This window comes from Myotis myotis, unplaced genomic scaffold (assembly GCF_014108235.1).
Source record: "Myotis myotis isolate mMyoMyo1 unplaced genomic scaffold, mMyoMyo1.p scaffold_m19_p_5, whole genome shotgun sequence".
NCBI classification, from domain to species: Eukaryota; Metazoa; Chordata; class Mammalia; order Chiroptera; family Vespertilionidae; genus Myotis; species Myotis myotis.
The window spans coordinates 29,426,726-29,451,559 of NW_023416357.1; the positions used below are offsets into that span (position 1 = coordinate 29,426,726).

The 24,834-nt window shown below is 47.6% G+C and overlaps 2 protein-coding genes and 1 non-coding gene across 9 annotated transcripts in view; 1 reads left to right on the forward strand and 2 right to left on the reverse strand.

The window, feature by feature from the left end:
- TRIP13 (thyroid hormone receptor interactor 13) overlaps positions 1-9,535 on the reverse strand; it is a 22,649-nt gene extending 13,114 nt beyond the window's left edge. For both annotated transcript variants that reach the window (XR_004967461.1, XM_036308631.1), the window contains exons 1-3: positions 9,235-9,535; positions 8,241-8,406; positions 795-924 (exon numbers count right to left, since the gene is read on the reverse strand). Coding sequence is in view for 1 of the 2 variants with exons in the window: in XM_036308631.1 (XP_036164524.1) it covers positions 795-924; positions 8,241-8,406; positions 9,235-9,326 (388 nt within the window). In the remaining variant the exon portion in view is untranslated. The remainder of the gene's footprint in view (positions 1-794; positions 925-8,240; positions 8,407-9,234) is intronic.
- Positions 1,087-1,193, reverse strand: LOC118657130. Its single transcript, XR_004967869.1, has one exon. It is a non-coding gene; the product is annotated as a U6 spliceosomal RNA (small nuclear RNA).
- Positions 9,536-24,834, forward strand: part of BRD9 (bromodomain containing 9) — a 25,648-nt gene continuing 10,349 nt past the window's right edge. The window contains exons 1-11 of one of the 6 annotated variants that reach the window (XM_036308624.1): positions 9,538-9,728; positions 10,316-10,530; positions 10,825-10,957; positions 13,056-13,116; positions 13,513-13,657; positions 17,073-17,183; positions 17,866-18,041; positions 19,368-19,500; positions 21,706-21,781; positions 23,002-23,103; positions 24,399-24,531. In XM_036308624.1, the coding sequence (XP_036164517.1) occupies positions 9,677-9,728; positions 10,316-10,530; positions 10,825-10,957; positions 13,056-13,116; positions 13,513-13,657; positions 17,073-17,183; positions 17,866-18,041; positions 19,368-19,500; positions 21,706-21,781; positions 23,002-23,103; positions 24,399-24,531 (1,337 nt within the window). In that variant the 5' untranslated portion in view covers positions 9,538-9,676. Of the gene's footprint in view, positions 9,729-10,315; positions 10,531-10,824; positions 10,958-13,055; positions 13,117-13,512; positions 13,658-17,072; positions 17,184-17,865; positions 18,042-19,367; positions 19,501-21,705; positions 21,782-23,001; positions 23,104-24,398; positions 24,532-24,834 lie in introns of all 6 variants that reach the window. The other 5 variants (XM_036308626.1, XM_036308627.1, XM_036308628.1 and 2 more) reach the window with 5 other exon arrangements.

Consider the following 24,834-nt stretch of genomic DNA (forward strand, 5'->3'; position numbering starts at 1 on the left):
AGCTATGTAGGATTTTTGACAGGTAATTAACTGGGTAAGAGTTACTTTTTATCATGTTGTTACATACAGCCATCTTTTGTGGACCTGCACTTTCCACAACACAGACTCTAATCCACCACTCTCCCTATAGGTCAGTGATGGCGAACCTATGACATGCATGTCAGAGGTGACACGTGAACTCATTTTTTTTTGGTTGATTTTTCTTTGTTAAATGGCATTTAAATATATAAAATAAATATCAAAAATATAAATCTGTTTTACTATGGTTGCAAATATCAAAAAATTTCTATATGTGACACAGTACCAGAGTTAAGTTAGGGTTTTTCAAAATGCTGATACGCTGAGCTCAAAAGGTTCGCCATCACTGCTATAGGTCAACACTTGGTAAGGCAGACCAGCGGGTCTAGTCTAGCCATTAGGACATCAGGCATAAAACTAGATGACTAAGTTAACCCCAGGACTCTGCCTACAAGAACACATTGGCTAGTCCACGAATAAGCATTGAGACAGTAGGAGGAAGGAGTGGTCTAGCAGGACTGACTAAGTAGGCAGGAAAGAAGCGATTGGTCCCATTCTCAATGAACACCATCTGTGAGGATCCAGTGTAAAGGAACTCTCTACTTCCCTCTTTTGTGATATACTTTCCATTTCATAAGATATAAAATACCTTAAAATCCTACAAAACAAATGAACAAAAACCTCTCAGGTTAGCTGACTTGGAAAGTCTGAGATGTATGCTATCCTCTGACCTTGTGGACTCAGCATGCTCTAACTACTGTTGCTATCACACCTACCTGCGGGCAGAACCCAATGATTTGCTGCAATTATATTTTCTGTCTCTTCTTCCAAATTTTCACTGGTGGGGCCATCTTCATTTAGGTGGAAGATGTGAAGTGCAATAGTGCATACACTCAAATCAATGGGCTGTGATGAGAAGGAAAATCAAATAAATCTACACAAATGGAAAAATCACTCGCTTTTCAATTCTAATATCCAATTTGAATCCCAAAGTCCAAAAATAAAGATTGAAGGTGATGTTAATAGAAAAAGTCTATTATTTCAGATTCAGAATTAGCTCTTTAAAAAAATAATATGGAACGCTTCACGAATTTGCGTGTCATCCTTGCGCAGGGGCCACGCCAATCTTCTCTATATCGCTCCAATCTTAGTATATGTGCTGCCGAAGCGAGCACCAGAATTAGCTCTTTTAAATGTGTTTATCCCTCCCTCCCCTTTTGGTGTATAACAGCTATTTGAAAAAACAACTTTATTGTTTTTGTAATTATAAAAGTAACACACTTGTTAAAAATTGCAATTACAGAATGAAGAATGTCAAAGTTGCCCAGCATGGCTCAGTGGTTGAGCGTCCACGGTTAGATTTCAGGTCAGTGCACATGCCCGGGTTGCAGGCTTGATTCCCAGCATGGGGCGTGCAGGAGGCAGCCGATCAGTGATTCTCTCTCATGATTGATGTTTCTATCCCTCTCTCTTTCTCCCTCCCTTCCTCTATCTGAAATCAATAAAAAACATTAAAAAAAAAAATATGTCTAAGTCCCCTACACCAACCTCATAGATGTTAGCCTATAATACATCCATACATATATCTGACCCAAAATTGATTCTATCCCAGTTTTCTACCCATGCTTTTCCCAGTTATTAGATCTAGGAGACATTTTCCATTAGTAGATAGAAATATCATTCTCTTTCATGGTTATAGCATATTTGGTGTGAATATGTCAGACATTTAACCAATCTCTAATAAAGTTAAAATATTTTGATAGCTAAAGTGGTGTGGTTTTGGAACCAGTGTGCCCATGAGGCCTTCCTGACTCCCCAGCATCCAGACAATTGCAGAGGAAGCCCTTTCTTCGGAGGGTGGTTCTGAGTTCATATCCTGGGAGTCACTCCTGGAGCCATAGCTAGAGCCTGCTGCTCTCCACAATCTAGCTCACGTTCATCTTACATTACTCAAATGTTTCCCATTATCTAAAAGATTAAAAATGGCAGCAGAGTAAGTGGATGTTGCACAGACATGCTTACAGGAACAAACTGGAATTACAACTAAAATACAGAAAAACTTCCTGAATAATCAATGGAAAACTCGCTGGAGAGAACCCTGATACCTGAGGACCGAAAGTGGAGACCGCATAGAGACTGTTGGAGGGGCAGAGGCGCAAAAGGGCTGGCTGGGCGCCTACAGACAGCAACTGAAGTTCCGGAGAGATATCTCAGCTGTGGGGGGTTGCCACTGAGAACTCTGGGATCTAATCCCCAAGCTGGGCCCAGCAGAAAGCACCAGAACTGAGAAGGGTAGCCACATAACATCTGGGTGTGAAAAGCAGCAGGGCTGCTGTCTGCCAGGGAGTGATGGCTGGAAATTCAAGCATCCTCTTAAAGGGCCAACACACAAAATTCCCTGTGAAGCCACCCACCTTGTGCTCCGGCAGGGAGGGCAGAGTGGACTGGAGCTGTGTGAGCAGAATCCAGGGTTGGGGACTCAGGGGTTAGAGCTCAGAAGGCAGACACTCCTGGTTTCCAGTGCTGAGTCATTCCCTCACACAGTGGAGAACACCTTTCCCACACAGACACTTGCTATTCAGGCAGCCTTGCCTGGGGGCAGACAGGTGACCCACCCTATTGAAAACACCTTGCCCTGAGGCCACTTAAGAGACTAAAAATAACAGCCTCCAGGCAGAAGCAACTGCCCCACCCTATTGAGAAAAAACAACAACTCTAGACACCCCTGAGGATGATTGCCTGGGGCAATTCAAGTCGTCACTCTATCAGTTGGTAGCAGAGGCTGTCTCTGGAGGCTTTGAGTCTTTGCCTGATCTAATTAGTCAGAAACAGCATTTGACACTGTCCTGCACTAGAGATTGAGAGGTGTAGCAGATCTACCTAATACCTAGTCACAAACCCAAACAGGCAGCCAAAATGAGGAGACAAAGAAACAACACCCAAATGAAAGAACAAGAGAATTCTCCAGAAGAAGAGATAAGTAAAATAGAGATAAGAAATTTATCTGAAAGAGTTCAGAGTAATGATGGTAAAGATGCTCAACAGCATGAGAAAAGATATAGTAACTATAAAAACAGAAATAAAGCATGACATTGCACAAATAAAGAACACATTGGGGAGAAACCAAGATGGTGGCATGTGTAAACACCGGAAATTGCTGCCTCGCAAAACCACTTCAAAAATACAACTAAAAGACAAAACGGACATCATCCAGAACCACAGAAAGGCTGGCTGAGTGGAAATTCTACAACTAGAAGGAAAGAGAAAAGCACACTGAGACTCAGAGGAGGTGCGGAAGTAAAGTGCAGAGGTACGGCGGTGCACGTGGAAAGGGCTGGCAACTGAGGACACGGTTGTCTTTTTCAATTGGGAGGGAGTCTCAAGCTCCCAACTGCTCTGAACTCCAGTTCCAGGCAAGTCTCTGGGGACCCAGACTCATACCGGGAGAAACTGGACTGTCTGGCAGCGGGCTGAACTCAAGGGCGGCTTTCGCTCAGAGGTGCTTGCAGCGATTGCTGGGACACTGAGACACAGGACCTCTTAGGGTAGGACTGAGGAGCAGCCATAGCTGTTTGCTCCGCCCTGTTGATCCCCTGAGACCCCATCCCACCCAAGCTGTGCAGAGAGGCTTTTGCATATGAAAAGCCTGGCCCTTTGCAATCTGAAAATTACCTAACAAACTGCAGCTGGGTCAGAGAGACCCAGAACTTCCAAAAGAAGGCCCAAGGCCCCACAGCAGCTTGCATTGCTTCACAGCTAGGCCTCATCTGGGCACCTCCAAACCCCGAACAAAGAAGAGGAATCTCTCCATAGCTCCTGCTGGGTAGCCAAAGGCAGAGGCTAAATTAGCACCTCCTTAGAGATCCAAGAGCCAGTGTACCCAGTGGTCAGAGTGGGACCATCCAGATTACAACTCCTCAGATCCATAAGGGACACACTCAGTGAGCACTAAAGCCTCACTGAAGCAAGTCTTGCCTCAGAAGGGTGTCTCCAGCAGAGAAGTTCTCCCACTGCAGACACAGCTGATTCTCACAGCCAATTGGCATGGAGGTCAATTCCTCCCAGTGATACCTACAACAATCAAGGCTTAACTACAACAAGACTGTGCACAAAGCCCACAAAAGGGGTGCACCAAGAGTGTCCACCTCAGGTAATTGGGGAGGCTGAGCCACTAGGCCCTATAGGACCCCTAGCACAGAAAGCCACTCTATCAACACAAGGAAGCATAAAAAATGCGGAGACAAAGAAACAGATCACAAGTGACAGAAATGGAGAAAAGCAAACTACTGGATATAGAGTTCAAAACCACAGTTATAAAGTTTTTCAAGAATTTTCTAGAAACCGCTGATAAATTTAGTGAGATCCTCAAGAAATCTAGTGAGACCCTCGAGGTTATGAAAAAGGACCAACTAGAAATTAAGCATACACTGACTGAAATAAAGAATATAATACAGACTCCCAACAACAGACCAGAGGATCACAAGAATCAAATCAAAGATTTGAAATATGAAGAAGCAAAAAACACCCAACTGGAAAAACAAAAAGAGAAAAGAATCCAAAAATATGAAGATAGTGCAAGGAGCCTCTGGGACAGCTTCAAGCGTACCAAAATCCAAATTATAGGGGTGCCAGAAGAAGAGAGAGAGCAAGATATTGAAAACCTATTTGAAGAAATAATGACAGAAAATTTCCCCTACCTGGTGAAAGAAATAGACTTACAAGTCCAGGAAGCGCAGAGAAACCCAAACAAAAGGAATCCAAAGAAGACCACACTACGACACATCATAATTAAAATGCCAAGAGCAAAAGACAAAGAGAGAATCTTAAAAGCAGCAAGAGAAAAACAGTCAGTTACCTACAAGGGAGTACCCATACGACTGTCAGCTGATTTCTCAACAGAAACTTTGCAGGCCAGAAGGGAGTGGCAAGAAATATTCAAAGTGATGAAGAGCAAGAACTTACAACCAACATTACTTTACCCAGCAAAGCTATCATTCAGAATTGAAGGTCAGATAAAGAGCTTCACTGATAAGAAAAAGCTAAAGGAGTTCATCACCACCAAACCAGTATTATATGAAATGCTGAAAGGTATCCTTTAAGAAGAGGAAGAAGAAGAAAAAGATACAAATTATGAACAACAAATACACATCTATCAACAAGTGAATCTAAAAATCAAGTGAATAAATAATCTGAGGAACAGAATAAACTGGTGAATGTAATAGAATCAGGGGCATAGAAAGGGAGTGGACTGACTATTCTCAGGAAACGGGTGTGGGGGGGTGCGGAAAGAGACTGGACAAAAATCATACACCTATGGATGAGGACAGTGGGGGGGGGGGATTGTAAGGGCAGAGGGTGGAGTGGGAACTGGGTGGAGGGGAGCTATGGGAGGGAAAAAGAGGAACAACTGTAATAATCTGAACAATAAAGGTTTCATTTAAAAAAAATTCAAATGGAAAAAAAAAAAGAACACATTGGAAAGACAGTTAAAATATTTCAAATTGTTAGCTATTATTAACAACTAGAGGCCCGGTGCACAAAAATTTGTGCACTCGGGGGGAAGGGGGGGTCCCTCAGCCTGGCTTGTGCCCTCTCGCAGTCTGGGACCCCTCGGGAGATAACGACCTGCTGGCTTAGGCCTGCTCCTGGGTGGCAGAGGGCAGGCCCAATCTCTAGGTGCAGCCCCTGGTCGGACTCAGAGCAGGGCTGATTGGGGTGTTGGGGCGCCGCCCCCTGTCATGCACAGAGCAGGGCAGATCGGGAGGTTGCGATGCCACCCCCAGTCACGCTCAGGGTAGGGCCGATTGGGGGGCTGGGGCACCGCCCCGTCACACTCAAGGCAGGGTCGATGGGGAGGTTGCGGTGCCACCCCGTCACACACAGAGCAGGGCCAATCCAGGGGTTGGGGCGCTGCCCCCTGTCACACACAGAGCAGGGCCCATCAGGGGGGTTGGGGCTCCTTACCCTGTCACGCACGGAGCAGGGTCGATCAGGGGGTTGGGGAGCTCCCCCCTGTCACGCACAGAGCAGGGCCGATAGGGGAGTTGGGGCGCCGCCCCCTGTCACACACAGAGCAGAGCGGATCAGGGGGTTGGGACGCCGCCACTGTCACACTCAGGGCAGGGCCGATGGGGAGGTTATGGCTCTACCCCATCACACACAGAGCAGGGCCTGTGGCGGGGGGAGGGGGTTGTGGCGCCACCCTCTATCACCCACAGAGCAGGGCCGATCAGGGGGTTGGGGTGCTGCACCGTCACACACAGAGCCGCAGGGCGATCAGAGGTTGGGGAGCTCCCCCGTATCAGGCACAGAGCAGGCACTGATCAGGAGGTTGGGGTGCCTTCCCATCACAAACAGAGCAGGGCGGATAGGGAGGTTGTGGCCCCGCCCCCTGTCACACACAGAGCTGCAGGGCGATCAGGGGGTTTGGGCGCTGCCCCGTCACGCTGATCCCGGTGCCGGGAGGCCTCTCGGCTCCGCTGATCCCGGTGCTGGGAGGCATATTACCCTTTTACTATATAGGGTAGAGGCCTGGTGCATGGGTGGGGCTGGCTGGTTTGCCCTGAAGGGTGTCCTGGATCAGGGTGGGGGTCCCCACTGGGGTGCCTGGCCAGCCTGGATGAGGGGATGATGGCTGTTTGCAGCTGGTCACACACCCTTCAGGGTGGGGGTCCCCACTGGGGTGCCTGGCCAGTCTGGGTGAGGGGCTGAGGGCTGTTTTCAGGCTGGTGGGTGACAGAAGCTCCCAACTGCTCCTTTTTTTCTTTTTTTTCTTTTTTTAATTCTGGGCCAGCTTTAGCTCTGAGGCTCCAGCTCTTAGGCCTCCGCTGCTGAAAGTAGGTATCTGGTTTGTTTCGGTTCGAAACAATGTATAACTCCAGTTCTGACTCCAGCTCTGAGATCCCAGCTCCCTGAAAGCTGGTTTCTGGGGTTTTTTTAGCTTCTATATTTGTTCAAATGTTTCAAACTGCAGGCTCAGAGGCCTGCAGGCAGGCGGGGAACGTTGGTTTCCTCCGTCACTGAAGCAAGCAAGCCTCATGTTAGTTTCAAGCTGCCTGGCTGCCGGCCGACATCTTGGCTGACAGTTAATTTGCATATCGCCCTGATTAGTCAATGGGAAGAGTAGCGGTCGTACGCCAATTACCATGTTTCTCTTTTATTAGATAGGACATTTGTTCATATATCGCTACAAAATTACATAATTATGTTAAGATAAATTCCTTGAGGTGAATCTGTAGTCAAAGATGAGAACATTAAAATGTTTAGTGGTTAGCACCCATGTCTTCCAGCTAGGCTGTGCTACCTGTCCCTTCACAACAGTGTTGGAAGGCTCTCCAGTTCCCCTCAGCTGGCCAAAATCGAGTACAATGACATCAAATCTCAGTGTGGATAAAATTCCAACAACCCCCACAATTGTTGGTCCTAATCTATAATAATAAAAGCGTAATATGCTAATTAGACTGGACAGCCAAACAACCTTCCAGATGTCCTTCCGGATGAAGCTGGGGCTGCGAGGGCCAGGCAAGCTGCTGCAGCTGCAAGGGCCGAGCCCCTTGCATGAATTTTGTGCAGCGGGCCTCTAGTATAAGAACAAAGAGGTCCACCACATAAGAGTTATTTTAGTGTCATATCAATTCTTCCAAATTGATTCTTTATAAGACAGAAACTGTCCAGGTATCAGTGACGTGAAGCACACACTTTGGCTTGTTTTTACTCTGGTGACAGAACTGCCCCAGTGCATCCACACTGTCATACGAAGCTCCTCTTAGCTCCCATACATGAACAGGTGAGGCAGTCCATACGCTGAGCTAGGTGAAGAGATTCAAGAAGACAAGCCCATCTCCTCATCTCTGTGGCCCCGGCATGCCCTATGGTCCTAATGCATTCTGAGCACCCCATACATTTTGTTGCCTGAAAGAATAAGAGAGAAGGCACACAGGCCTCCTCAGCACAGCCCACTATTCTTGGTGCTGCCTTCTAATTCCTGGTTTCCGATTTCTCCCCGCCTGTACTGGCATCAGGCTGGCAGTGGGGCCACGGCTACTCCCAGCACCTGGCCCCTGCCAGAGAACCAGTACTTATCCCATCGTCAAACCAACAGGTAAGCAAAGCAAACCAGTTTCTGACATACACTATCAAAGCAGCAAGCAGACAGCCATGGCAACAACTTTCTATGTAGCTAACGGTTACCTGTTTCTTGGCACAGGGAATTAGTAACTTACCTGTGGGTCTTTCACCTTTAATTCCGTGTCAACAATAGACACAGACTGCACATTTCTGGACAGGAAAGGATCATCAAACTCAGTCCACGTGTAGTCACCAAACACAATATTATGTCTGTTAAGTAGCTTTCTAACACTCAGCTTTATGTCTTCTTTTTTTGCCGTGCTGGACAAATAAACAAAACACAAAGATCAGTTCTAAGTTACAAAACACACACCAAGGTTTTAACGCTTACAAACAAAAACAGAAATTGGGGCATACATGAGAAGTGCAGTAGGTCAGAGTACATACAGGAGGGAGTGGGCCTGCCTGGGGATGGAACTGGAGCCACTCCTTGCCTGCCAGCTGCGGGACCTGGGGAGCCGCTCACCTGGAGCCTCCGCTCTTCCTCAGGTAAAGGGGGCAGCAGCAACAGTTTTTGCTACACTGGGCTACTTTGGAGATTAGTCAATACATTCAAAGTGTTTAGGACAATGCCTGGCATATAGTACGCACTCAATAAATGAAAGAAGGACGGCCCATCGCTGAGGGGTCAGGTCAGGAGTTTGCATTTTAACAAGTGCCCCAGGCCTGGCTTTCACACTGAGAAAACCCAACACTTCCGGCTCGGCATTCAAGGCTCCCCTCCGCCCACCTTGCCACCTGACGGCCACGCTGACTGGTGCTGAGATCACACCAAGGTGTGCGATCACTGCGGTACGCCTCCTGACACGGAAGAGCCTGAGAAACCCCGGCTCCAATGGCAATATCTATATTTCCCCTGGAACCGAGAGCTCTGGGTATCTGGCCCATCCAACTTCCAGCTTTCCTGGGCTGCGCCCGGCTGGGCTCTGCGTGGGTCCCGTTCAGGGCCGGGCCTGATGGGTCAGGTCCGTGTCCGGCGCAGTGGGCTCCAGTCGAGGTCTGGGCCGAGTGTTGTCCGTCGGGGCCACGCAAAGGCCGAATCGGCTCGGACCTACCCGGGTCCCATTGGGTCGGGTCAGGCCGGCTCACCTGCCGCTTCGCTGGTGCACCTCCACATGGATGGACGGCGTCTCGGGCACGCAGGGCAGCGCCTGCTTCAGGTCGCCCACGGCCTGGTCCATAGCACCGCCGCCGCTGCCGGGAGCAGCGGGTACCAGGCCCGAGCGTGGCCGCCGCCTGACGCCCGGCGCCACCACCACGTCCACTTCCACCGCCTCCTCCACAGCTGCCAAAAGAACCGTCTGCCCAGCCCGTACTTCGAATCTGCCGCGCGCAGCGCGCCCTCCCCTGACCCGGAAGCACTCGGGCCTGCGAGCGGGCGGGGCCAGTTCCGGCCTCGGGTCTACTTCCGGCGCGGCCCCACGACCTCCAGGGGTGAGGCGGGCACAGAGCCAGGGCCGCGGGGGCGGCGGCCACGCTCTGGCCGCGCTAGCTGCTGCCCTCGGCCCCGCGCCCCTGCCCCGCCGCCGCCATGGGCAAGAAGCACAAGAAGCACAAGACCGAGTGGCGCTCCTCGTACGAGGGTGAGGCGGCGGGCGCGCTTTGTGACGCCGGGCCGGGCGGGCGTTCGCGCGGTGGACGGGCGGGCGAGGGGCCCGGGGACGTGCTCAGGATCCGGGCTCGTGTGCTTTCGCGGTGGGCGGGGGCTCCACCTCGGAGCCCGCTTCACCTCGCAAGTCTTGGAGAGGAGCCGAGCATGTCAGCTGTCTTGTGTCCGGGTCTCCGGGAGAAGCTCTTACTGCTCCGTCCTCCCGCCTTTCCCCGCCCGGCCCTGCAGCAGCTCGTTGGCGTCAGCTGACAAGGGGGTGGCCCGGGGCGGGGGGAGGCGGGATCGAGCGGCGGGGTCCCAGGGCCTGGCGTTGTGGCGTCGCCCTCTCTCTGGCTCCCTGAGGATAATGCAGTGTAACGGGAAAGCTAGAAGAGGAAGGGGAAGTAACGCCCAGCTGCTCTCAGCGGTGCCCCGCCGTTAGCGTTCTCCTGCTCTGCCTGAGTAGGGCCGGTCCTCCTCCTCCTTGATCCCTCACGGTAACAGCCACCCATTGGGCCCGCCCCCCCCCCCCCAGGTGTTTTCTCTAAGCACACGCCGTGAGGGCCGTCTCTGTCTCTGCAGAGTACGCAGACAAACCCTTGGAGAAGCCCCTGAAGCTGGTTCTCAAGGTTGGAGGAAGTGAAGTGACTGAACTCTCGGGATCTGGCCACGATTCCAGTTACTACGATGACAGGTCAGACCATGAGCGAGAGAGGCACAAAGAAAAGAAGAAGAAAAAGAAGAAAAAGGCAGAGAAGGAGAAATACCTAGACGATGACGAAAGAAGGAAACGGAAGGTGAAGGAGGGTGGCGGCCCCCGGGGGTGGGGCATACAGAATGGGCGCTCCAGGGCTTAGGAAAGGGGGTGATTTGTTTGAAGCAAAACAGACCGCAAAGGTAGTTGCTTCATTTCTGGCTCTTTGAGCATCGCCTCTCCGTTGACCCCTGGGGAGGGTCTTTGCAAGGGTGGGAGCCTGGATGAGAAGAGTCTCTGGAAGACGGTGTTTCTCTCTTAGCTTTGTGTTTCCCCCTAGAAACAGTTCGTTTAAAACTGTTTGCATTGCTCTCGCTGCCGTGACTTTGCCTCACAGGAAGAGAAGAAGCGGAAACGGGAAAAGGAACACTGCGACACGGAGGGGGAGGCTGATGACTTTGATCCTGGGAAGAAGGTAGAGGTGGAGCCACCTCCCGATCGGCCAGTCCGAGCGTGCCGGACACAGCCAGGCAAGTGCTGGCATTTTCAGACTTTCTTGGAGTGTGGGAGCTTGGTACTGTGTCCTTCAGCTTTGGGGGAGAAGCACAGAAGGAAGGAGCAGTGTTTTCTCTTCCAAGGTCTCACATGAAATATAGCTGGGTCTGAGATTCTTTACCATTATTATTATTATTATTATTATTATTATTATTATTATTAAATGAAGGGGTTGACTTTATTATTGTTAATCCTCATCTGAGGATATTTTTCCATTGATTTTTTTAGAGAGAGTGTAAGGGAGGGGAGAGACAGAGAGAAACATTGATGTGTGTGAGAGAGAGAGAGAGAGAGAGACATCGTTTGGTTGCCTCCCACACGAGCCCCGACCAGGGCCAGGGATCGAGCCTGCAACCGAGGTATGTGCCCTTTGACCAGAATCAAACCCAGGACCCTTCAGTCCGGGGGCCGATGCTCTATCCACTGAGCCAAACCAGCTAGAGCAAGATCTGAGATTCTTGCCATCATCTTCAAACTTCTAGAGCAGTGGTTTCTCAACCTGTGGGTCGCTACCCATTTGGGGATCGAAAGACCCTTTCACAGTGGTCGCCTAAGACCATCGGAAAACACATATATAATTACATATTGTTTTTGTGATTCATCACTATGCTTTAATTATGTTCAATTTGTAACAATGAAAATACATCCTGCATATCAGATATTTACATTACGATTCATAACAGTAGCAAAATTGCAGTTATGAGGTAGCAACGAAAATAATTTTATGGTTGGGGGTCACCCCAACATGAGGAACTATATTAAAGGGTCACGGCATTAGGAAGGTTGAGAACCACTGTTCTAGAGCATGGTTTGGCCAACTGCTGCTCCTGGCTTTTTTCTTTAAGCACATGAGCTAAGAAGCTCATCGTAGATGGGAGGAGGCTAGTTTTCCATCAGTTATTCAGGACTTCAGAACCTGGGAGCTGTGCTGGCTGCACCAAAGGAGAGCTCCCAGAACCCTCTGATCTGTGTGTGGTCACTTTCCTCGAGGCTTCCAGATGGTTAGGAAGCTTGTTCTTCGGGGAGTTCTTTTCTTGCTCAGGGGGTCGGAGGTATTATATCGAAGTCATGGCAGGTGCTGTTTTCTAGCAGTACCCTCCCCTGTACGAGTCTTACCATGGTAAACCGGTAGGACTCGTGGCTGCTGAGCTTGTTGAGAAGAGAAGGTCAGGTGCAAACAACATTTCATTAAATGAATGTGTCTACAAAGTTAGTACAGTCACTGGTAATTGTTAGCTTGATCTGACTTCTTCCTTGAGGTCATACACTGGTGCTCCCCTTCTCCCTCCCCTCCCCCCACCCCCATATGTCTGAAGAGCTAATGATCACATGATGCTTTCTTGGTGAATCTGAAGAGGGTCACTGTTGGGGACTTGCTGGTCTGCACTCCTCTTGTGCTTCGGCCTTGGTTCCTCAATGGAGAATGGCATTTAGAAAACCAAGTCTGGGTCCTGGGTATAGCCCTCAGTGGGCAGAGCTAGGAACGGCCATTTACATACATACAACTTGTAGAGGGAAACTAAACTGACATCTGTGTTTACATTCACCAAAAGCCATGTTTTCACAAGTGTGCCCAGAGGTGTAGCTAATAACTGCAGTGCTCGCAATAACCCGTGTAGTGTGTGTTCCTAGCCCCATTTCACACATGAAGAGCAGGCATATGCAGACATTTAGGACTGTCAGTGAAATGACAGTTGGTTAGTCCAGGATCAGCTTCTATATCCAAAGCCTTTGTTCTCCCCTTCATACCTTGTCTGGAATGTACCAGGCCCTTTGATGATAGGCACTAGAAATAGATTGATGACTGATATCTGTGTGTTGTTTTAAGGGGTATTGGCACTCGGTTTTGGGGACTGATGTGTGAGTGTCCTTTCTACCCAGCTGAGCTTTGGGAGGAGGGGGAGCAAGGCTGGGTCTGGTTTATCTTTGTATCCAGTTCTTATTTGAACCTTCTTATTAAAATGCTGTGGAACTCGAAACAAATAAGTACGTACTGTGAAATTGGAGCTCGCCAGTGAAGTGATATCAAAATCTTCTTGTTCAATTTATTTTTTCTACTTTTTAAATCATCAGCTGAAAATGAGAGCACGCCTATTCAGCAACTACTAGAACATTTCCTCCGCCAGCTCCAGAGGTAAAGAGTGTTTCTAAAGAGCTTGTGCTTGGGAACATTTGGGTGTCCTTCTCTATGTCTGAGGTGTTCTTGCCCTCACCACCATCACATGTGAAGTAGACACTTGCCTTTCACTGGTAATGCCCAATCTGACTGGGTGGGCAAGCATGTGGGCAATGTGGGGGACTGTCAGAGATGCTGTGATGTAGATGTCATAGCTGCAGCCAGGATGCTAGTTTTGGAATTTTTTGTGTATTCAAAAATACCTACCACAATTTTAAAGAGCATAAATTTTATTTTTTATTGCTAAGAAACAAACTTTGGTCAATTAACATTTTTATTGTGAAGGATTTTGTATCATTCAGAAATTTAGGTTTTAAGGGTTTCCAGTTTAAATAAAGATGTTTTTGTTTTCAGAAAAGATCCTCATGGGTTTTTTGCTTTTCCTGTCACGGATGCAATTGCTCCTGGATACTCAATGATAATAAAACATCCAATGGATTTTGGCACAATGAAAGACAAAATCATGGCTAATGAATACAAATCAGTCACGGAATTTAAGGTAAATTCCTAAAATAATTGTTTGGAAGCTCTGTATTAGTTTATGTCCAGTAAATGCTTCATTCATCTTAGGTCATTTCCAGTTGCAAGTTTTCACAGATGTGTCTGTGTTCAGGTTGAACTTTCACACAGCATCAAGGAAATGGGTTGGTTGTAATTTTCTTTGTATTTTGGTCTAGAACAGTGATTTTCAATTTTTTTCATCTCATTACATGCATAAACTAATTATTAAAATTCTGTGGCGCACCAAAAAATATATATTTTGCTGATCTGACCAAAAAATAGCTATAATTTTGATTCATTCACACCAGATGGCTATTGTTGTGTTGGGGGCTGTCATTTTATAAAAATTCTTTATTGTTGAAACTATTACATGTCATTTATTTATTTATTTGACAATCTAAGGGAAAAGAAATCAGTGGCCCTGGCCAGTGTGCTCAGTGGTTAAGAGCATGGGCCCACCCCTAACCAGTTTGGCTCAGTGGATAGAGCGTCAGCCTTCGGACTGAATGGTCCCAGGTTTGATTGCGGTCAAGGGCATGTACCTTGGTTGTGGGCACATCCCAGAAGGGGGTGTGCAGGAGGCAGCTGATCGGTGTTTCTAACTCTCTATCCCTCTCCCTTCCTCTCTGTAAAAAATCAATAAAGTATATTTAAAAAAAAAAAAAAGAGCATGGGCCCATGCACCGAAGGGTCATGGATTCAATTCCCTGTCAAGGGCATGTACCCGGGTTGCAGGTTTGATCCTCCGTCCCAGTCAGAGTTGGAAGGCAACCAGTCGATGTGTCTTTCTCACATCGATGTCGCTCCCTCTCTGTCTCCACCTTTCTCCTTCCCTCCCTTCCTTCCACTCTAAAAAAATCAATGGGAAGAAAAAACGAGGTCAGTGCCCCTGACTAAACTAATCAGGTATTGCATGTTTTAAAAATTCTTGTGGCATAGTGTTTAAAAATATCTGGTTTAGAAGCTGGCCCATAGGTTACATGCTATTTAAAATGCATTTCCATTTTTTTTTTTTTTTTTTAATTTCCTGTGTTGGCATAATAGAGGCATGTTAGGTCAAGCAAGGATGTGTCTTATTTGGCCTGGTTCCAGAATGGGTATTTTTTGAAATATAATTTTCCTAATTCTTAGTTTTGTTTTGTAACAACTGGGTTTTATAGAATATTAAATTCCTACATCCCTTGAGTGCTTTGCTCTTAACTCCCTTTCTTAGTACCAGCTGTGAGAGGTAGAAAGCGTGAGGGGAATAAAAGCAAATGCTTGGTCACATGGGCAGTAGTGCTATTTAGAAAAGGCCATTAGGCTTCTTTCTTAGGTCTGTCAACTTCAGGAAAAGCTTGGCTTTTCTCTGTTTACTGGAGACGTCACTGAAAGGGTGTGCTGACCTGCAGAAACAAAACGACAGACTAGAAGGAGAGTAGGAGAAAAGGAAAGTTTTCACAGGAGGGTCCCCTAAATTCCAGAGGGCAGGTGGTAGCAGTGATCCAGGCCATAAAGTCCTCTGCCTTTTCTGACTGAGGTCCCCAATTTGGTCTCTCACCCAGTGACAAAGCCACGGTGGGAACAATGTTCACCCCATCTCTTGTCCTCAGGAAAGTGGTTGTTTTTTTATTGATTGATAAAATTATATGTGTTTTGGGTGTACAATTCTATAGTACGTTATCTGTATAATGTATTGTGTTCACCACACCAAGTCAAGTCTCCTTCCATCACCATTTATCTGCCCTTTACCCTCCTCTACCTCACTCTACCCCCTTTCCCTCTGGTAATCACCAGGCTGTTATCTGTGTCTATAAAGTGTTTGTTTAATCCCTTCATCTTTTTCACCCAGCCCCACATCCCCCCTCTCCTCTAGCAGCTGTCAGTTTTCTATCTATGAGTCTGTTTCTATTTTGTTAATTTTATTCGTTAGATTTCACATATGAGTGAAATCACATGGCACTTGTCTTATGGATATGGAGAGAGCATTATGTTAAGTGAAACAAGCCAGTCAGAGAAAGATAAGTCAGGAGTGTTCTGAACCTGACACAGTTGCGACCTGTGATGGACAGGGGCTTCATAGCCTCAGTTCCAGCCCTGGGGACGCTGGCACAGTGACTTGGTAAGATCCCTGGATAGCATGTGCTATGTTGGTGTGTAGCTTCAGTGGTCATTGTCCATCCTGATGTCTAACTCACCTGTGATAGCTTTGTGCTACATAATTTGGTTAGGATGTTAAAATACTGATGTTTTAAATAATATAAATTGTTCAATAAGACTGTCCATATTTTAGTCTTTTTCTAATAGCACTAGAATAACTATCTGTAAACAGAATTTTAAATTCCATGGAAAAACCACAGAGAGAGAACATATGATTATGTCCACCTCTCCGTTTGCCCTGGACTTTCGCTTAACTTAGCTTTTGGTTCTTGCTCCTATTTATGTCTGAGTTCCTCCCCAAGAGAGAGGAGAGGGCTGGAGATGGGAATGAAGCAGAGGGAGTCATCATCTTCCTCTCATGAAGTGTGGGTACAGTAAAACCTCTATATAATGGACTAATTCAGGCAAGGGGTGTCTGTTAAAGCCGAAAGTCCTTCATATAATAAAGCAGGTTTTCCAAGTGCATATGTTAAGAAATTGACAAGTTAGTTAGTTTATCTGCTTATGTAGACACATTTGTATAATTAAAATTAAGTATGTATGAAAAGTTTAATTTCACAGAAAAGTTTCCTGTATGTATTATTATAATTTTAAATTTCTACTGAAAAGGTCTAGTAAGTGCGTGCATTAACCAGTCACTGCGAATGAACAAATGCACGTGGCTGGGCATGCCTTAGTGCTAGTTGAAGCATCATGGCCTGCATGCTTTAACACTGCTACAAAAAGTCATGCCATGGGACGACAGAACCAGTTACTGCAAGCAGTGCGGTATCACGTGCTAATCATTTGCTGAACGTTGTTTACGAATGGTGACTCTTGGATTTAACTATTACTGTAGCTATGTAATATTTATTTATGTTGGTGAAATTACAGTGTTTTTTCCAACATATGGCCTATTTGTTAAAATTAACAGTGAATTTAAAAAAACAACACCCTGTTTAATTATAAGCAAATCTTGGTTAAAAGCATTTTAAAATTAACGGGGTGTTAATTTTCAAGTATGATATTTGGAACAGAAATTTTGTCTGTTAAATCAAGATCCACAAAATCGAGGGTTTACTGTATTATGCTCAAAAAAGTATAGGCTTTGTTTAAAGATGAATGAACAATTATGAAAATTTCTCTGAAAGAGTTTTAAAGTTAATTTTTTAATCAGCCAAATTAAATTGTTTTTCACTAATTTCCAGCTCTTCATTTTTGCCCCTTTGACAGGAATCTAAACTCTTTGCTGTTGTCTGGGTGATGTTTCAAGCTTGATGATTTTTTTCTTTCAGGCAGATTTCAAACTGATGTGTGATAATGCAATGACATACAACAGACCAGACACTGTGTACTACAAGTTAGCTAAGAAGATCCTTCATGCAGGCTTTAAGATGATGAGCAAAGTAAGAAAGCCACTAATGGCGAGGAGCCACAGAAACGAGAGTTCTCCTCTACGTTGTTTATGCCTAAACAGAAACTCACAGTGAATGACATGCTTCCATCTTTCCGTCACTGGCCACGGCGTGGACCCCTCTGCTCTAGGGTAGACACCCCAGGCTGCCCCCTCATGTCCCTCTCCTCCAGGCACTCTCCTCTTTCTGTTTCTTCTCCTGCCCTAGCTGTAACGTCTCTGTTAGGGTGGGTGGGAAGTTCTGGATCTGTTGATCTCAAGTCTAGATGTCTGTCTCTCTGGACTGCCGCTAGCCTTTTGGGTTTGTTTTGTATGGCTGCCTCACTGAATCAGCCAGGACATCCTGGCCATCCTGAGTGGCTTCCCAGATCTGTACTGTGAGCCATGTTGCATGTGTCACATGTCTAGGACCAGTGCCTTGCGCCTGATGAGCCTGTGGGTGAGGTGCAGCCCTGTGCCCTCTGGCCTGTTCCCCTCTGCCGGCTCTGAGCGCTCACCAGCTAATTTGCTGCACCCTTTGGTGCTGACCCCACGACCACCTCCCGCTGCACTGCATGGAAAGTTAGCTGTTAGGCCAGGTGAGGCTGTGGCCATCCCCATCCCATCCCATCGTCATGGCGCCTTGGCTGTGAGGGAGAGGTAAAGTCGTGCTGCTCTGTCCTTTCTGATTCTAGGAGCGGCTGTTAGCTTTGAAGCGCAGCATGTCGTTTATGCAGGACATGGATTTTTCTCAGCAGGCAGCTCTTCTGGGCAACGAAGACACAGCTGTTGAGGAACCAGTTCCCGAAGTTGTACCTGTACAAGTAGAAACGGCTAAGAAATCCAAAAGGCCGAGTAGAGAAGTCATCAGGTAAAGAGAAGTGCACTCGCCTGTGGAGTAGGATGCCCATCTTGGGAAGGCTGGTGCTCCCTGGGAGAGCAGGTTAGGGACACCGGCCTGTGTTTCTGCTCTATCTCTGGAGTAGCTTAGGGACAGGCTACTTGTGCAGCCTGGTGGGCAGAGCACAGCTCCTCAGAAGCTTAGGTCTATGTTTGGAGGCACATGACCATCCTTCCTGCCCACCTTGAGAGTTAGGTGACCATCGTGTGTGGGTAATGAATGTCACCATTGTCACTGGAAGGTGTTGGAAGACCATGGGACCCCACAGTCAGTTCTGGGAGGAGTGAGAGTTTGCTGTGTGACCCTACTCTCCCACAGCGAGCTCAGTAACTTGTCCTGGAGGAGAGTCAGTGTCACACTGATGGACACAGAAGACAAAAGGGCTGAGACAATCCCTGCTGTATGCACACATGCTCTGTCCCAGGTGTGACACAGTGAGCTCATCTGTTCCAGCCCTGCAGTATGTCTACTATCACTGCTATTCCCACATGTGTCCTATTTATGAATATTTGTTGGCTCTACTTCCAAGAAGCCTCCTTACATTCAGGACACCTGCTGGTGACCTGGGTTTGCCTGTCCCAGACTCAGGGAACAAAATTGTGTCACGTCGGACAGACAGTACACATGACAACATGCATTTCTCACCGTGCTCCCTGAGCTCCCTGCTCCTTTAGCTATGAATGCTGGTCTGGAGGAAGGGCCTTGCTGTAAGCTCAGGATCCCTAGGCAGGACTTGATCCCATGGTTCCTTGAAGGGGTCCCACCCACTGCTTCTAGAACCTTCCACAGCAGAGGCCGTCTCCCTTCGGTGCTGCACCTCTCAGCTTTTTGAATCAAGAACTCTACTGGAACCTGAGGCTGGCCTGCTAAAGTCTTGGGGAGTCCCTTGTGTCTTGCAGTGGGGGCTGCTCTTCAGCCCAGCAAGCAGCCTTGTGTTCCCAGCCCCAGCTCACCACCAGCACCTCAACCCGCCACAGGATTTGTGCCACTTTTTCTAATGGTGCCTTGAATGGTGCTTTAACCAGTGAGGCTGCTGTTATGTGATGTTTCTTCTGTTTTTCTTAAAGCAACTGAGATGAGAAATATAGAAAGTTTACTTGGCTTACACTTTTCATCTTAGTGAAAGGGTCTTGTTTTAAGTGGTTAGAACTAAAAGGAAAGGGAGCAAAAGTGCACTTTGTGTCACTCCTACTGGCCCTTTGTGTGACTCTGGGGAGCAGTAGGGACTGACCACAGTGGGGAGGGATGAGGTGTGTGCTGTTGCTTCCTGGTGACGTGTGTGTTCCTGCCTTGTAGCTGCATGTTTGAGCCAGAAGGAAATGCTTGCAGCTTGACTGACAGCACAGCAGAAGAACATGTGCTGGCCTTGGTGGAGCACGCAGCAGACGAGGCTCGGGACAGGATCAACCGACTCCTTCCAGGTGGCAAGGTAGTGCTCCCTGGCTGGTGGGTGTGTTTTCTGCCAGAACATTGGCACAGCCGTCAGAATCAAGACGTTAACGTCAGAATGTCCAAGCTCCGTTGCTTTCATGGAGTGAGCACATGCTACAATCAGGGTCAGCTCTTTGTCCTCACTGGCCATTGTAGCCACTGGCCCCATCTCATGGAGACTAAAGGGGTCCTCCAGATGCCTGGGTCAGGCGTTTGTTACTCTCTATCACACCGCGGCTGAGCCTGCCAGCTTCTCTGCTGCAGGTTAATTCTTTTCCCTGTGTGTACTCACGTCTGTGTGTGCCCCTGCAGTCATGGGTCTGACCCTGTGTACTCACGTCTTTGTGTGCCCCTGCAGTCATGGGTCTGACCCTGTGTACTCATGTCTTTGTGTGCCCCTGCAGTCATGGGTCTGACCCTGTGTACTCATGTCTTTGTGTGCCCCTGCAGTCATGGGTCTGACCCTGTGTACTCACGTCTTTGTGTGCCCCTACAGTCATGGGTCTGACCCTGTGTACTCATGTCTTTGTGTGCCCCTGCAGTCACTCATGGGTCTGACCCAGTGTGGCAGGTGGGAGACTCTCTAGGGGCTGCTGGTCCTCAGGAAGAGGTTACACCATTCTGTGACCATCTCCTCTCTGACACAAGAAGACGTTCTAGGCCAACATGTTCAGTAGAAATAACGCAAGTCACATATGCAGCTTTAAACTTCTTAGTAATTGTGTTAAAAGGACACAGGTGAAATTCTAATATGTTTTACTTGACCTGATATACCCAAGATCTTATTTCAACATGTTGTCTGAACTATTTCACATTTTTTTCATACTAAATCTGTGAAATGCAGATTGTAAAGAATTTTGAAATGATAACTTTTCGGATACATTGGATTATATAAATTCTACTAGAGGGCCAGTGCATGAAATTCGTGCACGGGTAGGGTCCCTAGCAGCTGCCAGCTGCTGGCCGGGGCCTTCCTTCGATCTGCGTCGCCCCCTGGTGGTCAGCACACATCATAGCGAGCAATCAAACGGGATTAAGCTTGCAACCTGCGCATTGCCCAGACCTGGAATTGAACTGTGACCACCTGGTTCATAGGTTGACACTCAACCACTGAGCCACACCAGCTGGGCTCTTTACTTATTTTTAACGTGCCTGCTAGAAGTTTGAGGTTCCCTTTGTGGCTTATGCTGTTGTTCTGTTGGTGGTCTGCACCCCTGTTGCACTTCAGCTGTGAATTGGCCATTTCCCAAAGGATCCCTTGTTCCTTAGTGGAGAACAGTGTTCAGAAACCCAGACGTAGGCATTGTGTGTGGTCCTCAGTGGAAGGGTTAGGAAAGGCCTTTACATATAGCGTTTAGAAGGAACCTAGACCGATGTCTTTGTTTATATTCACCAAAGCCCGTTTTTATACTGAACCTCGGATGCCATCCAGTATCCCCAGGCCTGCTTTATCTTTCTCTTTTTCGGTTTTGTAATTCCACAGTGAGAAACCTGACTTGTGTTACCCTTAATACGCTTATTTGATCAAGAGTAACCAGTGTCACATCCCTTATGCCCTACTCACCCTGCTTGAGCTGTGTTTCGCCTTCCAGCCTTGCTGCTCCCATTCAGACATTCGGTTCCTGAATTTGGGCTCCAGCACCTGGACAGGTGGGCACCCTTCTCTACCTCTTCCCCCCACACACAACACACAGGTGCCTTCTCTTCCTTATTCTCCTCGTGTCCTGCAGAGGAGGAGTTGGTCTTATTTGGTGGTTGGTTTTTAAATGGAAATAGCTCCCATGTGCTTTAGAGATGGAGCCTCTAGGCTATTCGTTGATAACATGACACTTGTTGACCAGTGTCTTGTTCTGATTGCTCTGTTGAGGCTTCTGACCTATTGTAAAAGGTTGTTACTAGGTAAAGTTTTCTGTTTCAAAAGCTTCTTTTTAGAAGGTGTCATAAGGAGCTTTTCTAAGTTCTTTCATTGCATTCGTGTGCACTTTATTTGCAAGTGGGTCTTAAACTCCAGGGAAGGGTATGAGAGGGGCCTCTAGTCTTTGTTCATGGAGAAACAAGCAACCATTATGGCCTTTCAGGATTGTCCAAGTTAGGCCGTGCTCCTAGGCCTTTATTTTGTTGGAGCTTCAGTAGAAACCTCAACTGTAGAAGCTCAGGGCTGTCACTTCTGGGGGAGTGTGTACTCAGGCCTGCTTCCTTGCAGATGGGCTACCTGAAGAAGAGCGGAGATGGGAACCTGCTCTACAGCGTGGTCAACACGGCTGAGCCCGATGCCGACGGTGGGTGGCCCTCTCAGGGCTGTTCTCTTTTTAGAGCCTTCATGCTGTTCTAACCTCTGTTCCTATTCAGTGATTTTAAAACATTTTAACCTGTTTGTGATGTCTGTTTTCCCTGGAGTGTGTGACACCGGTGGTGAAGTATAGATGAGAAGTCCTTTTGGTTTCCTGTGCCTGCACACCCCTCACCACCACACCTGACTGAGGTGGTCGCAGTGGGGGCGGAGGTGTCGGCCAGACTTTTCTGACCAAGAGTCACTAGGACAGCCAGCAGGACTGGGATTGTGGTCCCGCAGAGCGGTGGATTGGGGCTGGGCTTCCTGGTGTATTGTGAGGGATCACCTCACAAGTTCACTGAGACCTCCTTTGTCAAAAACCAGAGTCCAACTCTGCCCCACTCTCAGGCTTGAAAGAGGTCACTACCCGCGCAAATACAAGTTTTAGAAGAAAAACCCCAGTTGATGATTATATCAAGGACGATCTTGAAGGAGGCATAAATATTGGTTCCATCCTACCTGTATGTTCATTTTTGTAATCTTGAAAAAGTATTTTTATACTTTTCATCTGCTTGGAAAGATTTCAAAGGCTTGTCCTTTGAAGAAAAGCAAAACTCACTTGAATTGAATTCACACACACGTACACACACCTAGAAAATGAAATACTTTTCTTGGCCTTGCACCGAGTATAAACTCTGATCAGTTTCTTTGCTCTTTAGCCAGAATGAATCTACTGTTCATCCTAAGAGAATAGATGAGTTGACTAGCAGTTAACTTAGAATGAGAACACGAGGTGGAGGTTCTGATTGGGGATTTGCAGAACCTTGTGCAGGTCACATGAATAGTGGGTGAATGATAGCTTCAGCATAGGAATGTGCAGCTGGAGGGTGTACAAAGGCAGGGACTCACTGTTGCTATTAGAACACATACAGCATTTCTCAGAGGTGCTGAGTGTTCAGTTTGAAAATGTTATGTTGCTGGTATCATGGTCTGAGAGCTGAAGGTTTTCATTTTGTTGACTTCGGGGTAATCGTAAAGTGAAATTGGAGTGCAGTTAAGGTTTGAGAATTGTAGTTGGCATTTGTAAATTTGATATTAGGTGGTCTTTATGGAGAGGCCCCAGGCGCTCTCTCCCGCACATAGCTACTGTGAGTTGGAGAGAGTGCTGGAGGTGCTGTGTGGGCTGGGGGCTCCGCGAACTGCCTGCTCACAGCTCTGGTCTTGCAGAGGAGGAGACCCACCCGGTGGACCTGAGCTCCCTCTCCAGCAAGCTGCTCCCCGGTTTCAGCTTCACCACTCTGGGCTTCAAAGATGAGAGAAGAAGCAAAGGTGAGTGTGGGGAGGAGCACGGCTGGGAGCGTCAGCGCAGAGGATCTTCCTCACTTACCTGTCTTTAGAACTGTATCCCGATTCTGATTTTGAAACCAGTAATAAAGACCATTTGAAGTGATGGGAATAAAAATGACATTGGGCAAGTTCCTCCTTTGCCATTGGTTCTTGGATCTCAGCCCTGCACTTCGTGGAATTCTCCAGATGAGCTGTTGCCGTGATAGCAGGGACTCTTGGGGCCAGGTGCTGGTGAACTGTGGTGGAAATTTAATGTCCTCCAACAGACTCTCCATTTCATCCGCTTGGAGGGGTGGTGATGCTGCCTGCAGCCCAGAGAGATCTGTGTGTGACTGTCTCCAGATAGAATGAGGGAGGGTTTGGTTGCATTGGCTGCGTTTGTATTTGTGGTTGGCTTTCTGGTTTGTTTTGGAGTGTCTGTTAGTATGTGTAGCTATTTTGTTCCCTGGTGACATTTTGATTGTCATACTGGTGTGCTACTGGCATCTAGCAGGGAGAGGCCTACTGGTGTGCTACTGGCATCTAGCAGGGAGAGGCCCAGGCTGCTGCTTCACACCCTTCTGTGCATAGGACACAGCCTTCCTGGCTCCTAACATATTCATGCAGAGGTCCCAGCTCATACCTCCTTCAGGGCAGCGACCCTCTGGTTCCTGCCCCCCCCCCTTTTTTTTTTGTTAATCCTCACCCAAGGATATTTTTCCATTGATTTTTAAAGTGTAAGGGATGGGGAGAGACACAGAGAGAGAAACATCAATGTGAGAGAGAGACAGCGATTGGTTGCTTCCCGCACACTCCCCAACTGGGGCTGCCTGCAACCGAGGCACATGTCTTTGACCGGAATTGAACGTGGGACCCTTCAGTCCTCGGGCCGACGCTTTCTCTACTGAGCCAAACTCAGTCTTTACATTTCCTCAGCACGAGCCAGCCTCTGTAGGCCCAGGTCCTGGTGATGTCTGGGATGGGACATGAGCCAGCTCCAGGAAGCCCTTCTACTTGTCAGCCTCACTCCCTTACACAGCAGCCATTTGCCATGGAGGTGAAAAAAAAAAAAGGGTGATGAAGTGTTTCTGCTAGTTATGCCCCCAAAGCTTCCAATAGCTCAGCTGTACTCATTAGTTCAGCAAGAATTTCACAGCGGAGAAAGGGTGCTGCAGGGGGATGCGGTGTGCGAGTGTGGGTGAGCAACACAAGGAGAAAGCTGGAGTGCTTCTTATGCCAGATGTAATTTGATGTAAATCGACTGTTTCTTATGCTTTCCCTTTTTATTTCACTCTTAGTCACGTTTCTCTCAAGTGCCAGTACTGCACTTTCAATGCATAATAATTCTGTATTTGGAGACTTGAAATCAGACGAAACGGAGCTTCTGTATTCTGCCTATGGAGATGAGACGGGTGTGCAGTGTGCGCTGAGGTAAGCTGTGCACAGAGACACGGGCGGGGTTCTTGCTTGCTGTGTGACAGGAGCCATTTCCCTACTGAGCAGTTCAGAGCCCATTTGTAGGCAAATGGAGGAGACAGTCACTGGCAGCAGGTTCAAATAGCAGAAATTTCCAAGTTTTTTTCAGTAAACTCTTGTGGTCTGCTGTAGGCTGGTCATGAAATTGGGGTAACTCGGTCACAATTTTAAGAAGGTGGTGATCCAAGCTGTAGTTCAAAAAAGCATTTGTGTGTGTATGTGTAACTACCTATATGTTTAGTAGGAGTTTGTTTCACG